The following is an 11941-nucleotide window of genomic DNA, read 5'->3' on the forward strand; positions in this document are numbered from 1 at the left end:
GACTCCGCTACCGCCGTTCGCGTTGGTGGAGTTACGGAGTCGACATGAGCGCGTTCGGGGATTGATATATCGCGTCTAGATGAGACGCGATATATCGACCCCCGAGAAATCGATTGCTACCCGCCGATACGGCGGGTAGTGAAGACGTACCCTTAGGTTGATCCCCCCCTAGTGTAGACCAGGCCTATGAGTGACAGCTCAAGTGGTGCATTGGTCTTTGGTCAGCCCTGTGCACGGAGGCAGATTTCTCACTTAGTATGTGCTAGCTCACACATGTTGAAAACAGACCTTTTCTCCTATGGAAGACAAGGCCTAAGAGGAGATTGAAAGTTAAAGTCACCCCATTTTTCTTGGAGTCTCTGTGCATGTGGATGGCAGGTGAGGTGCACATGCAGCATGAGTGGGATCCACATGGGTAGCACATCTCAAAGAATCACAGTTACTGTAATATAAGTAACCGTGTTTTCCCAAACTATGACTTGAATCTTCTGACATCGTCCTGCTCTGCTCCTCCCTTCTGGCCCCTTGGCATGTAACCTATGTCAGTGTATACCTCCTTACCCTTTTTTACCCACTTGCAGATACTTACTGATAAATCATAACTGACTAATTCACAGGTTGTTTTTTTTAACATATTGGTGTTATCCACCTTTGTTAGTATTCCTGAAGTGAGGACCCCATCATTATTTCTTTGCAATTCTGAAGTGAGGAAGAGAAGTTCCTGTAGTACTTCTCATGATCTTCTGTGTCTATGAAGAGAAAACCCCTCCCTAATATTTAACATTTCCCCTTCTTATTTAACACTCCCCTTCTTAAAGAAGAAGAATCAAGATACTTTATATTAGGAAGCAACTAGAATCCAGTGAGAGGCTTGGGTAGAAGCCTCTTGACCAAACCAGATGGCAGGAAGGCAGGTTACAGAGATTATTACAACACATTCAGAGTTGGTGGAAAAACTGCAGCGAGAGGAGATATTTGAATGATTCCCAGTGCATCTCCATTACAGCAAAAAAATAAGAAAGAGCCCTGAATACAAATCCTCTCATAGTCTCAATTTGGCGGCCACATGTAGGAGAACCCTATCTTCAGGAGAGTACAGATAGCATCCCAGCACATCTGGAGAGTTTGCAAGATGCAAACTCATATCCTAATAGCATTAGGCAAATGAACAGAACTGATCGCTTTAATTAGCTCTTCAAACATCAGTATTTACCAACAGTGACTGCACAGCCAATCCGAAATCCTAGTTTTCCCCTTACTTATAATCAGAAAAAACCTGGCACACACTCTAAACTACCTCTGAATTTGGGATTACCTGAGAATAATATCAATTAATTCTTACATAGCATTTTATATCTTCAATGCAGCATCCAAACATTCATTCTTCTGTACCAGTCTCTGGTCAGGTAGGTATGTAAGTAGCATGAATCCTATTTACCAGGTGCAGGAACTGTGATGGGATATAAGCTTGTGATTTGCCCAAGACCATATAGTAAAGCAGTAGCAGAACTGAGATTATTATTCAGGAGTCCTTGGCTCCAAGTCCTAACTCATAGTGCTTCCTTCCATAAGGCTAGAATGTTTTCTTCTGCTTGGTAGAAACAGCCCAGTGATCACAATTATGTCCCATGTTAACCTAGATTTTTACATTTCTATTTTATTCACCATCTACAAAGGTATTTACTGAGGCAAGTTCAATTGCTGAGCTAAGGCATTCACCTACTCTCATCTGTATCTGTAGAACTTCACACTGTGATGGTAGCAGTCAGCTACTGCCAAGAGCCCATGCTTGGTCACCGAAAGCCCACGAGGGCCCTCTAGATCTTGAGTTACTACTAAAGCAATCAGTGATGCATCGGGGTTAAACATCACTATACAGTTCTGTCCTTCATCTGCAACAAACAAGTTCTCATTTGAATCTACACAGACTCCAGAGGGATTCACAAAGGTGAATTTGTTGCCATAGTCTGGTCCAATTGCTTTCTTCAGAATTCTTTCACTGTCCATAATCTTGAGGCAGCAGCCTTGGTATTTTCCAAAGAGCTGCCCTTCAGTAACCAGTATCTCTTCACTCTGCCAGGGGGAAAAAAAGTGATAGTACCCTATTTAGAGCTGCTAGAATTCCAACGGGCTTGGCTTTACTGCTGGTACTAAATAACCCAGAAATCTATTCCAGACTTTGGATGCTAAAGGCGTATCAGAGTCACAAAGAAAATTTATTAACAACAAAAAGAACATTCTTTGAATTCTACTACTACTTAGCTTGTCTACAGCCTGGTGGGTTTGTGAAGAAACTGTGAATGGATCTTACCCTGATCTCGCAAGAAAACCAGTGTCTCTCATTCAACAGAATCATCAGGACTCTACAGAACAAAACCACTCATCATACACTTTGCTCAAACATTCTTCTTACTCTGTGCACTGTTTCAGCCAATCAGTACAAGAGAGGAAGGATCGTTTGCGGTTAAGGCAATGGACAGAGACCAAGAGATCTGGGGTCAATTTTTGGCTTTGCTATAGTAATTCTGGCTGATCAGGGAGGCATGTTAGCCTGGCAGTAGGGGGGATTGTTACAGGGCTGTGACACAGAGGGAAATAGCAGAGCCTCAGCATGGAGTACTAGCCTTACAGAATGTTGAATAAAGCTCTGTTTCTTACAATTCTGCCACCTTGTTCCGTAACTTATGGCTAACGAAAGAGTCATCATTAAAATTATTGCTCATCCTAAATTGCAAGCTCATGGGGGCAGAGACTGTGTTTAGAAAGCACTTTGTGGCAGTTCCCAAAATGCACTATGTAAATAATTGTGTTAGTAGTTTGTGCTATACTGTACCTTATTGACTGTGATGTGCTCTGGTCTATGAAAGCCATCTATCACGTTCATCTTCAGGATGGCATTCATTCTCCAGTCCACCTCAATGATGTGAACTTTTCCCCCATCTGTCCAGTCTGTCACTGCAATATCATTGCACTTCAGGACTGCCATCCTGTAGGAATGATTCCAGTCCATTTTGGGAGACTTCAGCTGGTGGATCATCTCACCATCTTTAGAGAAGACCTTGATGGCTTTGGATCCATCAGTGACAAGCAACAAGCCATCCTGGGTGCATGCTACATCTCCCAGACCTTTTCTTGGTTCAGATCCATAGGAAAACCTATGCTTATAGCAACCATCAGGGCTGAAGAGCTGGATCTTTTTGTTTCCACTATCTTTCACAACCAGATCTCCATCCAGAGTCATGGTCACACTGGTTGGCCAGATGAACTTGCCAGGCTCTGTCCCAAACCCTCCCAGTTCTTTGACCAGATTGTTGTAAAATATCCTTTGGATTCCAGAGAACTTCCAGTCTTTATTACATTCAAACATGTCTTTCTAAAAGAAAGAGGGGAATGAGCTTTTAACACTCATTTTCCAGGGTTTCCACACTAGATAAAGCACAGCAGTTCTTGTTGTGGGTTTAAATCATATATGATCAAAGCAACTTCTCTGCAAAATAGCTTTATTTGTTGATGGTATTTCTTTTTAATTTTCTCTGTGTGAGATGGGGTATTCTTTTGAAGGGGTTAAGGTGGCCAGGTAGGCCAATTAACTCCACAGGCTGCACTTGGAGGGAGAGCCAGGGAGCAGGGTTGATTGTGAATAGGCTCAGCTGTGCAGGAGAGGCCAGATAGGCAGCTGGCAATAGACAGGGGGCTTCCGGGAAAGGCTGCACTGCAGAAAGGTAGCAGGCTGTAGTCATTCCCTGGGAAGAGAAGGGAGTCGGTTTGGTGCTGGTACTCCTAGGGGAGGACTAGGAAGGAGCATTGAGTGCTGAGTGGCTAGAGCACAGAACTGCTGAGCCGAGGGTCACTGGACTGAAACCTGGAGTAGAGGATGGTTCCTATGCTAGGAAGGGGCACCATCAGGGCAGCACAGGTGAAGACTGCCTGGGAATCTTTGCACAGAAGGACTTTGGGTAACCTCAGAAGGGGGAGACATGGATCGTGGCCCAGCCAGAGGGCCGAGTCATGAAGAGGATACCGGGATTCCTGTAGTGAGGTGGGTCTGCAGGGTGAGAAGACAATGGGAGAGGCACCATCTAGCAGTGCTAATCCCCAGGGTGGCCAGCAGGAGGTGCCACTGTGGTGAGTGGACCCCTTGACAATGTGAATGCAGTGCTCTTGGAACTGACACTTATAACAGCACAACAGTAACCTACATCAAGCATCACAGTGGACAGGTGTGTAAATTTCACCCTAAGGCATAGATCAGCCCATGTACATAAATCCTGACTTGTGACATCCATGTTACCGATTTCTTGGGTCCCTCTTGAACAGAGGCTGCCATTCACACATCATAATATGGTGGTTTTGTGTTGTGGACACATGGGATGAGACTGCTGTTCTCATTTTCAATTAGGATCAAAGTTGTCCATTGAACAATTTCTATTTGTGAAAGTCTGGGCTCAGATCTTCCAAAGAGCTCAACAGCAACCAGAGTTCCCAGCAAGGACAGAGTGTGGGGAATCTCCCTTGTTCGCAGTGGAAAGCTGCAGCATTCTAGTGTGAAGTAGCCAGATTTATTCAGATGTTTCTAGGGGAGCTGCTGGACACTGAGCATTTTTGAAAATGTGGCCATTTAGGTTTATTTGTTCTCAAACTCTGAGTAGCAGACAGGGGCGGCTCTAGGCACCAGCAAAACAAGCTGGTGCCTAGGGCGGCAACATCTAGGGGGCGTCCCCTGCTGCCGGGGGGGGGCGGCAGGCTGGGCCGGCGGACCTGCCGCAGACACGACTGCGGTGGAGGTGCTCGTCCCGCGGCTCAGCTGGACCTCCCGCAGGCATGACTGCGGCAGCTCAAGCGGTGCCGCCGGAGACCCGCGAGCCGTCCGCAGCCACAGGTCCAGCCAAGCCACGCGGGACCAGCGGTCCCTCTGCAGTCGTGCCCGCGGGAGGTCCGCTGCTCCCGCGGCTCCGGGGCGCCTCCCGCGCATGACTGCTTGGGGCGGCCAAAAAGCTAGAGCCGCCCCTGGTAGCAGAGCATTAGCCCAGGGCATTGTAGCGCTGCCAGAAATACAGTATTGGCAGGGAACTTAAAAAAAGAAAAAAACTTTGAAAGCAAAATCAAATATCACTCAAATTATAGATATGAATGATCCATGACTTTCCAAGTCATGAGGTTTATTAGTGTGAAGCTGCCTGACCAGAAAAGCAGCTAACCATTCAAACGGAAAAAAATGATTTGACTGCTTGATATTCATAACTCTGCCCATTCTCCAGCTCATGCCAGGCTGCCCATGCCAATTTGGACCCTGTTGGAGGCCCCAATTCAGCAGAACCCATGCCCAACATTAAATACTTATATAGCCCAATCAATTTTAGTGGGATTATGCATGTGGTTAAAGTTAAGCTCCTGCTTACGTACTTTGTTGGACCAGGGCCTGAAAATGCATTGCATGTTTAATCTGACCTAAGAGCTAGAAGTTCTGTGGAATCTGAAGGATAATTCACAGTTATGTATGCAAGGCATTTGAGCTTCAGTTCAACAAAGTATTTAAGCATGTGCGTAACTTTAAGCACATGAGTAGTCCTGGCAGCTTGTGCTTAAATCCCATTGAAGTTATGCTTTGTTGAATCAGGGCTTAGAGGTGCCAAGGAGAAAGAGATCTTGCCCTAGTGCTGAGATACAGAGTAGGTACCAGGAACTTTTGCACTGTAATCCTGCTTTGACACTGAACTGCCTCTGTGGCCTTGATCCAGTCACTTTACCTCTCTGCTGCAATGTCCTCATCTTTTCAAATGAGAACGATAGTGTTTACCTGACTGGTGCTGTGAGGGGGTTTCAGTAGTGCTTGTACAGCACTTTGCAGAAGGAAAGAACTATTGAAGTACTAAGCAGTCTCCTATTGAAGTACTAAGCAGCTTGAAAATCCCTACACATTTACAGAAGGGCCTGATCCTGAGAAATGCTGACTTAGAACATAAGAACATAAGAAAGACCGTACCGGGTCAGACCAAAGGTCCATCTAGCCCAGTATCTGTCTACCGACAGTGGCCAATGCCAGGTGCCCCTGAGGGAGTGAACCTAACAGGCAATGATCAAGTGATCTCTCTCCTGCCATCCATCTCCATCCTCTGACGAATAGAGGCTAGGGACACCATTCTTACCCATCCTGGCTAATAGCCATTTATGGACTTAGCCACCATGAATTTATCCAGTCCCTTTTAAACATTGTTATAGTCCTAGCCTTCACAACCTCCTCAGGTAAGGAGTTCCACAAGTTGACTGTGCGCTGCGTGAAGAAGAACTTCCTTATTTGTTTTAAACCTGCTGCCTATTAATTTCATTTGGTGACCCCTAGTTCTTGTATTATGGGAATAAGTAAATAACTTTTCCTTATCCACTTTCTCAACATCACTCATGATTTTATATACCTCTATCATGTCCCCCCTTAGTCTTCTCTTTTCCAAGCTGAAGAGTCCTAGGCTCTTTAATCCTTCCTCGTATGGGACCCTCTCTAAACCCCTAATCATTTTAGTTGCTTTTTTCTGAACCTTTTCTAGTGCTAGAATATCTTTTTTGAGGTGAGGAGACCACATCTGTACACAGTATTCGAGATGTGGGCGTACCATGGATTTATATAAGGGCAATAATATATTCTCAGTCTTATTCTCTATCCCCTTTTAATGATTCCTAACATCCTGTTTGCTTTTTGACCGCCTCTGCACACTGCGTGACATCTTCAGAGAACTATCCACGATAACTCCAAGATCTTTTTCCTGACTCGTTGTAGCTAAATTAGCCCCCATCATGTTGTATGTATAGTTGGGGTTATTTTTTCCAATGTGCATTACTTTACATTTATCCACATTAAATTTCATTTGCCATTTTGTTGCCCAATCACTTAGTTTTGTGAGATCTTTTTGAAGTTCTTCACAATCTGCTTTGGTCTTAACTATCTTGAGTAGTTTAGTATCATCTGCAAACTTAGCCACCTCACTGTTTACCTCTTGCTCCAGATCATTTATGAATAAATTGAATAGGATTGGTCCCAGGACTGACCCTTGGGGAACACCACTAGTTACCCTCTCCATTCTGAGAATTTACCATTAATTCCTACCCTTTGTTCCCTGTCCTTTAACCAGTTCTCAATCCATGAAAGGACCTTTCCTTTTATCCCATGACAGCTTAATTTACGTAAGAGCCTTTGGTGAGGACCTTGTCAAAGGCTTTCTGGAAATCTAAGTACACTATATCCACGGATCCCCTGTCCACATGTTTGTTGACCCTTCAAAGAACTCTAATAGATTAGTAAGACACGATTTCCCTTTACAGAAACCATGTTGACTATTGCTCAAGAGTTTATGTTTTTCTATGTGTCTGACAATTTTATTCTTTACTATTGTTTCAACTAATTTGCCCGGTACCGACCGACGTTAGACTTACCGGTCTGTAATTGCCAGGATCACCCCTAGAGCCCTTTTTAAATATTGGCGTTACATTAGCTAACTTCCAGTCATTGGGTACGGCCGATTTAAAGGACAGATTACAAACCTTAGTTAATAGTTCCGCAACTTCACATTTGAGTTCTTTCAGAACTCTTGGGTGAATGCCATCTGGTCCCGGTGACTTGTTAATGTTGAGTTTATCAATTAATTCCAAAACCTCCTCTAGTGACACTTCAATCTGTGACAGTTCCTCAGATTTGTCACCTACAAAAGCCAGCTCAGGTTTGGGAATCTCCCTAATATCCTCAGCCGTGAAGACTGAAGCAAAGAATCCATTTAGTTTCTCCGCAATGACTTTATCATCTTTAAGCGCTCCTTTTGTATTTTCATCGTCAAGGGGCCCCACTGGTTGTTTAGCAGGCTTCCTGCTTCTGATGTACTTAAAAAACATTTTATTACCACCTTTGGAGTTTTTGGCTGGCCATTCTTCAAACTCCTCTTTGGCTTTTCTTATTACACTCTTGCACTTAAGTTGGCAGTGTTTGTGCTCCTTTCTATTTGCCTCACTGGGATTTGACTTCCACTTTTTAAAGGAAGTCTTTTTATCCCTCACTGCTTCTTTTACATGGTTGTTAAGCCACGGTGGCTCTTTTTTAGTTCTTTTACTGTTTTTCTTAATTTGGGGTATACATTGAAGTTGGGCCTCTATTATGGTGTCTTTAAAAAGGGCCCACGCAACTTGCAGGGATTTCACTTTAGTCACTGTACCTTTTAACTTTTGTCTAACTAACCCCCTCATTTTTGTATAGTTCCCCCTTTTGAAATTAAAGGCCACAGTGTTGGGCAGTTGAGATGTTCTTCCCACCACAGGGATGTTGAATGCTATTGTATTATGGTCACTATTTCCAAGCGGTTCTGCTATCTGCAACTGCCACTGAAATCACTGGGGATTCTGGGTGCTCAGCAGCTTGTAAGGCCAGGCCCTTAATTTAATGTCACAGGATGCAATGTGGATGCAAAATTTGAAAGGGGAACTGTCTAGAGCCCAAGGCAGGCTCCAGAGCCCAATGAAGTCTATGGGAGTGTAACGGGTCGACTCACCACTGCGGCGCCTCCTACTGGTTGCTCTCTGAAGTTAGCTCAGTCCAGCCCTGGAGCACCCCCTGCAGGCTGGTGATCCACCTGTTCTTAGGCCCCCCGTGGCCCTCCCTGAACCCAGTGCCCTTTTACATGGGGGTGCTGCCCCCTAGCAGTAACCCCTTTCTCTCTGGGTCTCCCCTTCTGTCTCAGGGAACCCCCACCCTCTATCCCTACCTTGCCTCAGTATATGGCTACTGCCAGTCATTGTCTAGCCCCACCCTCTGGGGCAGACTGCAGTATCAGCCTACTCATCACAGGCAAAGTTGGGTTTGGACCTGCTGCCTTAGCCTACCCCTAGGTTGCCCTCTGCAACCCACAGTACCTGTTGGCCCACTGCTAGGCTGCAGCCTGGGGCTTTCAAGGTGGAGCTCCTCAGCCTTCCCCAGCCCTGCTGTACTCAGGTATCCAGTCTCAAGCTCCTAAGCAACCAGGCTCATCTCTCTCTATAGCCAGAGAGAGGCTGCCTGGGCTCCTGGCTCATAGCCTTTTATAGGGGCCAGCTGTGGCCTGATTGGGGTGTGGCCCAGCTGCAGCTACTTCCCCAATCAGCCCAGCTTCAGAGTAGCAGCTCTCAAGCCCTGCCAAGCCGCTTTCAAACGCCTTAAAACCCCGGAGCAGGGAATCCACCCTGCTACAGGGAGTTTTTCCATTGACTTTGGTGGGCTTTGATTCAGGCAATAAATTCCCCCATCCCAGTCTCAGATACGTCACCTGTTTGTCATCTAGCTCCTTCAGAAAATATGAATCTAATGTGCTCTTCATGCAAACTGATGTCCCTGTGGAGAGCCTAATATAGGAGGAAAAACAGTGTGTTAAACTCACACCAGTTATCAAGGATATGCTGCATTGTTTGTGATTTTTTTCCAACAGAAAAGACTCCTGAGGGGACCTGTCACAGTGAGGCTAGCCCTTTAAAGGGAGACAGGGCTCAGCCCCAGCTGTGACACAGTCAATTCCTCTCCCCAGATGGGGAATATGAAGGTAATTTGACCCACTCAGACAGTGGGGGTAGAAAAGGGAGAGACTTTACGAGCTGTAGCAAACAGCAGAGGGTACCTGTAGGAGGTACTGAATTAGGATAAAACGCTCTCTGCCCGCACATGGAGGGGTACTAGAGAGGGACTGTTTGTCAGTGGACTGGCAATCTTGGGAGGGAAAGGGGTGATCTGAAGTCCCCTCCCCAGGCTGTGGAAGAGGGATGGAAACCCTGAGAAAAAGTGGGAGGAAGGACATTTACCCTCAAGGTTTTGTGTTTGAGGTAACAGGGCCTGCTGAGAGAGAGAGAGTGGCTCAGGGTGGTGAACCTGCCATAAGTATATTGTCCTCTGGTAGATGCTCTTTATTTCAGATTGAAAATGCCTTGTGTAGGTATCCTGCCATGCTATATATCTGTAAAGTGCCATGCGCACCACAGCTGGCTCTAGGTTTTTTGCCACCCCAAGCGAAAAAAACTTTGGCTGCCCCCCACCCCAGCCCTGGCCTCTCACCCTCCCTACCAGTGCCCTCCCCCACCTGCACCCCCTGCTGCCCCAGCCCTGGGCTCCCCCGCACCAATGCTGACTCTGCCCGCTCCCCCCTCACCTCCAGCCAGTATGGGCTGGCCGGGACGGGGTAAGCAGCAGGGCTCCCAGGCCGCGCCTCAGCCCAGGGTCCCTCCAGCTGGGGCTCCCGCCTCCAGGACCAGCTGGGACCCAGGAGGGCAGAGCCGGGGGACCGCCCTGGCAGGAGGCTGAGGAGCCAGGGCAGGGTAGCCCCAGAGGGAGTGGAGCACCGGAGAGTGAGATGCAGGCCCCACACGGCAGTGCTCTGCCCTCTATGGCCCCGCTGCTGCTGCTGCTTCTGGCCGCCCTGCCGCAGTCCCTGAGTGACTCGGGCCACTTTGCCCAGCCCCGGCTGCGGAGCTGGGGAGCGGCTGCCCTGTGGCATCTGCAGGTGGCCGCCAGCCCGAGTGTCCCCCGCTCGATGCCTGCCCGGCCCTGCTACAAGGTGCGGGCGCTGCTCCCCCACAGCGTGACCACAGTGGCCCCAAGGTGCCCCGCGCCCACCACACTCTGCTGCTGCCAGGGCCAGCTCTAAGCTTTTCCTGCCTGAAGCAATAAATAAATTAATAATAATTTAACAAAAAAAAAGATGGCCGGAATGCCGTCCTTGAAAATGTGCTGCCCCAAGCACATGGTTGGTTTGCTGGTGCCTAAAGCCAGCCCTGATGCGCGCACATGATACTATGCAAAGTACAGATCCAGGAAGGCACGCCAGTGTTTAGAATTTAGAGTGCGTAAGGGAGGTTGGAGCATGAGTCCCATTGTGCTTTTGAAAAGCAACTCTTTGTTTTCTTTTGAAAATCTCATCCCTGAGCAACAAGGCCCATTGCGTTGAATTGGACTGTTCATGTGCTTAAAGTTAAGCATGTTCTTTGCTGGAGCTGAGCCTGAAGAATTCGTCTCCACAGTTTTGCACAACATGATCTTGCATCTTTTCCATAACTTGGAGAAAGCTGTAAATTGGCTTTGAAAACATTCAGTCTTCTGAATGAAACTGTGCATGACTTGCAGTGTAACCCGATGCGCTCAAACATAGGCTCATCTTCATAGAGCCCAGAGTGCATATTTTTCACAAAGTGGGCACATTTTGAATTTGTGGCAAAATGCACAAATGTGCTTGTAATCCGAGCCATGAAAATCTAGGTAATCATAGCATTTAAGGGCAGAAGGGACCACCAGAGAGACTGCCCTCTTGTATAGCACAGGCCCTGAGGTATGTCTACACTCTAATTAAAAACCTTCAGCTAGCCCATGCCAGCTAGGGTTGCCAGGTGTCTGGCTTTTTATTGGAATGCCTGGCGAAAAGGGATCCTGGTGGCTCTGGTCAGCACTGCTGACCGGCCCATTAAAAGTCTGGTTGGCTGCACAGTGGGGCTGGCTGCACAGTGGGGCTGCCTGCTGCAGCTCTGCGTGGCTGCTGGAAGCAGCGATATGTCCCTCCCCTGGCTCCTATGCGTAGAGGCAGACAGGGGGCTCCATGCAGTGCCCCCGCCCCAAATGCCGATTCCGCAGCTTCCATTGGCTGGGAACTGCGGCCAATGGGAGCTGCAGGATGGGGCAGTGTGCAGAACTGCCTGGCCACACCTCTGCTTAGGAGCCAGAGGGGGAATATGCCACTGCTTCCGGGTGCTGCTTGAGATAAGTGCCGCCTGGAGCCTGTACCCCACCCCCATGCCTCAACCTCTTTCCCCAGCCCTGATTCCCCACCGAACCTCTCGGTCCCAGCCCAGAGCACCCTCCTGCATCCCAAACCCCCAGTCCCACCCTAGAGCCCACCCCCCCAGCTGGAGCCCCCACCCCCTCACTCCCAGCCTGGAGCCCCCTCCTGCACCC

At 47.7% G+C, this 11941-nt stretch overlaps 1 protein-coding gene across 1 annotated transcript; it reads right to left on the bottom strand.

The window, feature by feature from the left end:
• Positions 1 to 400: 400 nt before the first annotated feature.
• Positions 401 to 8938, bottom strand: LOC120408454 (E3 ubiquitin-protein ligase TRIM32-like). Its single transcript, XM_039545402.1, has 3 exons — positions 8890 to 8938; positions 2834 to 3373; positions 401 to 2073 (listed from the first exon to the last, which is right to left on the bottom strand). The coding sequence occupies exons 2-3, from the start codon at positions 3365 to 3367 to the stop codon at positions 1726 to 1728; spliced, it is 882 nt and encodes a 293-aa protein (XP_039401336.1). The 5' UTR covers positions 3368 to 3373; positions 8890 to 8938; the 3' UTR covers positions 401 to 1725.
• Between the last annotated feature and the right edge of the window lie 3003 nt (positions 8939 to 11941).

The sequence above is a fragment of the Mauremys reevesii genome, linkage group 6, assembly GCF_016161935.1.
Source record: "Mauremys reevesii isolate NIE-2019 linkage group 6, ASM1616193v1, whole genome shotgun sequence".
In the NCBI taxonomy this organism is placed as follows: Eukaryota; Metazoa; Chordata; order Testudines; family Geoemydidae; genus Mauremys; species Mauremys reevesii.

Coding starts and splice junctions, on each gene's coding strand:
- LOC120408454 (XM_039545402.1), bottom strand. CDS start 3,367: ATGTTTGAATGTAATAAAGACTGGAAGTTCTCTGGAATCCAAAGGATA. Junction 2,074..2,833: donor AGCACATCACAGTCAATAAG/GTACAGTATAGC, acceptor TCCCCCTGGCAG/AGTGAAGAGATACTGGTTAC.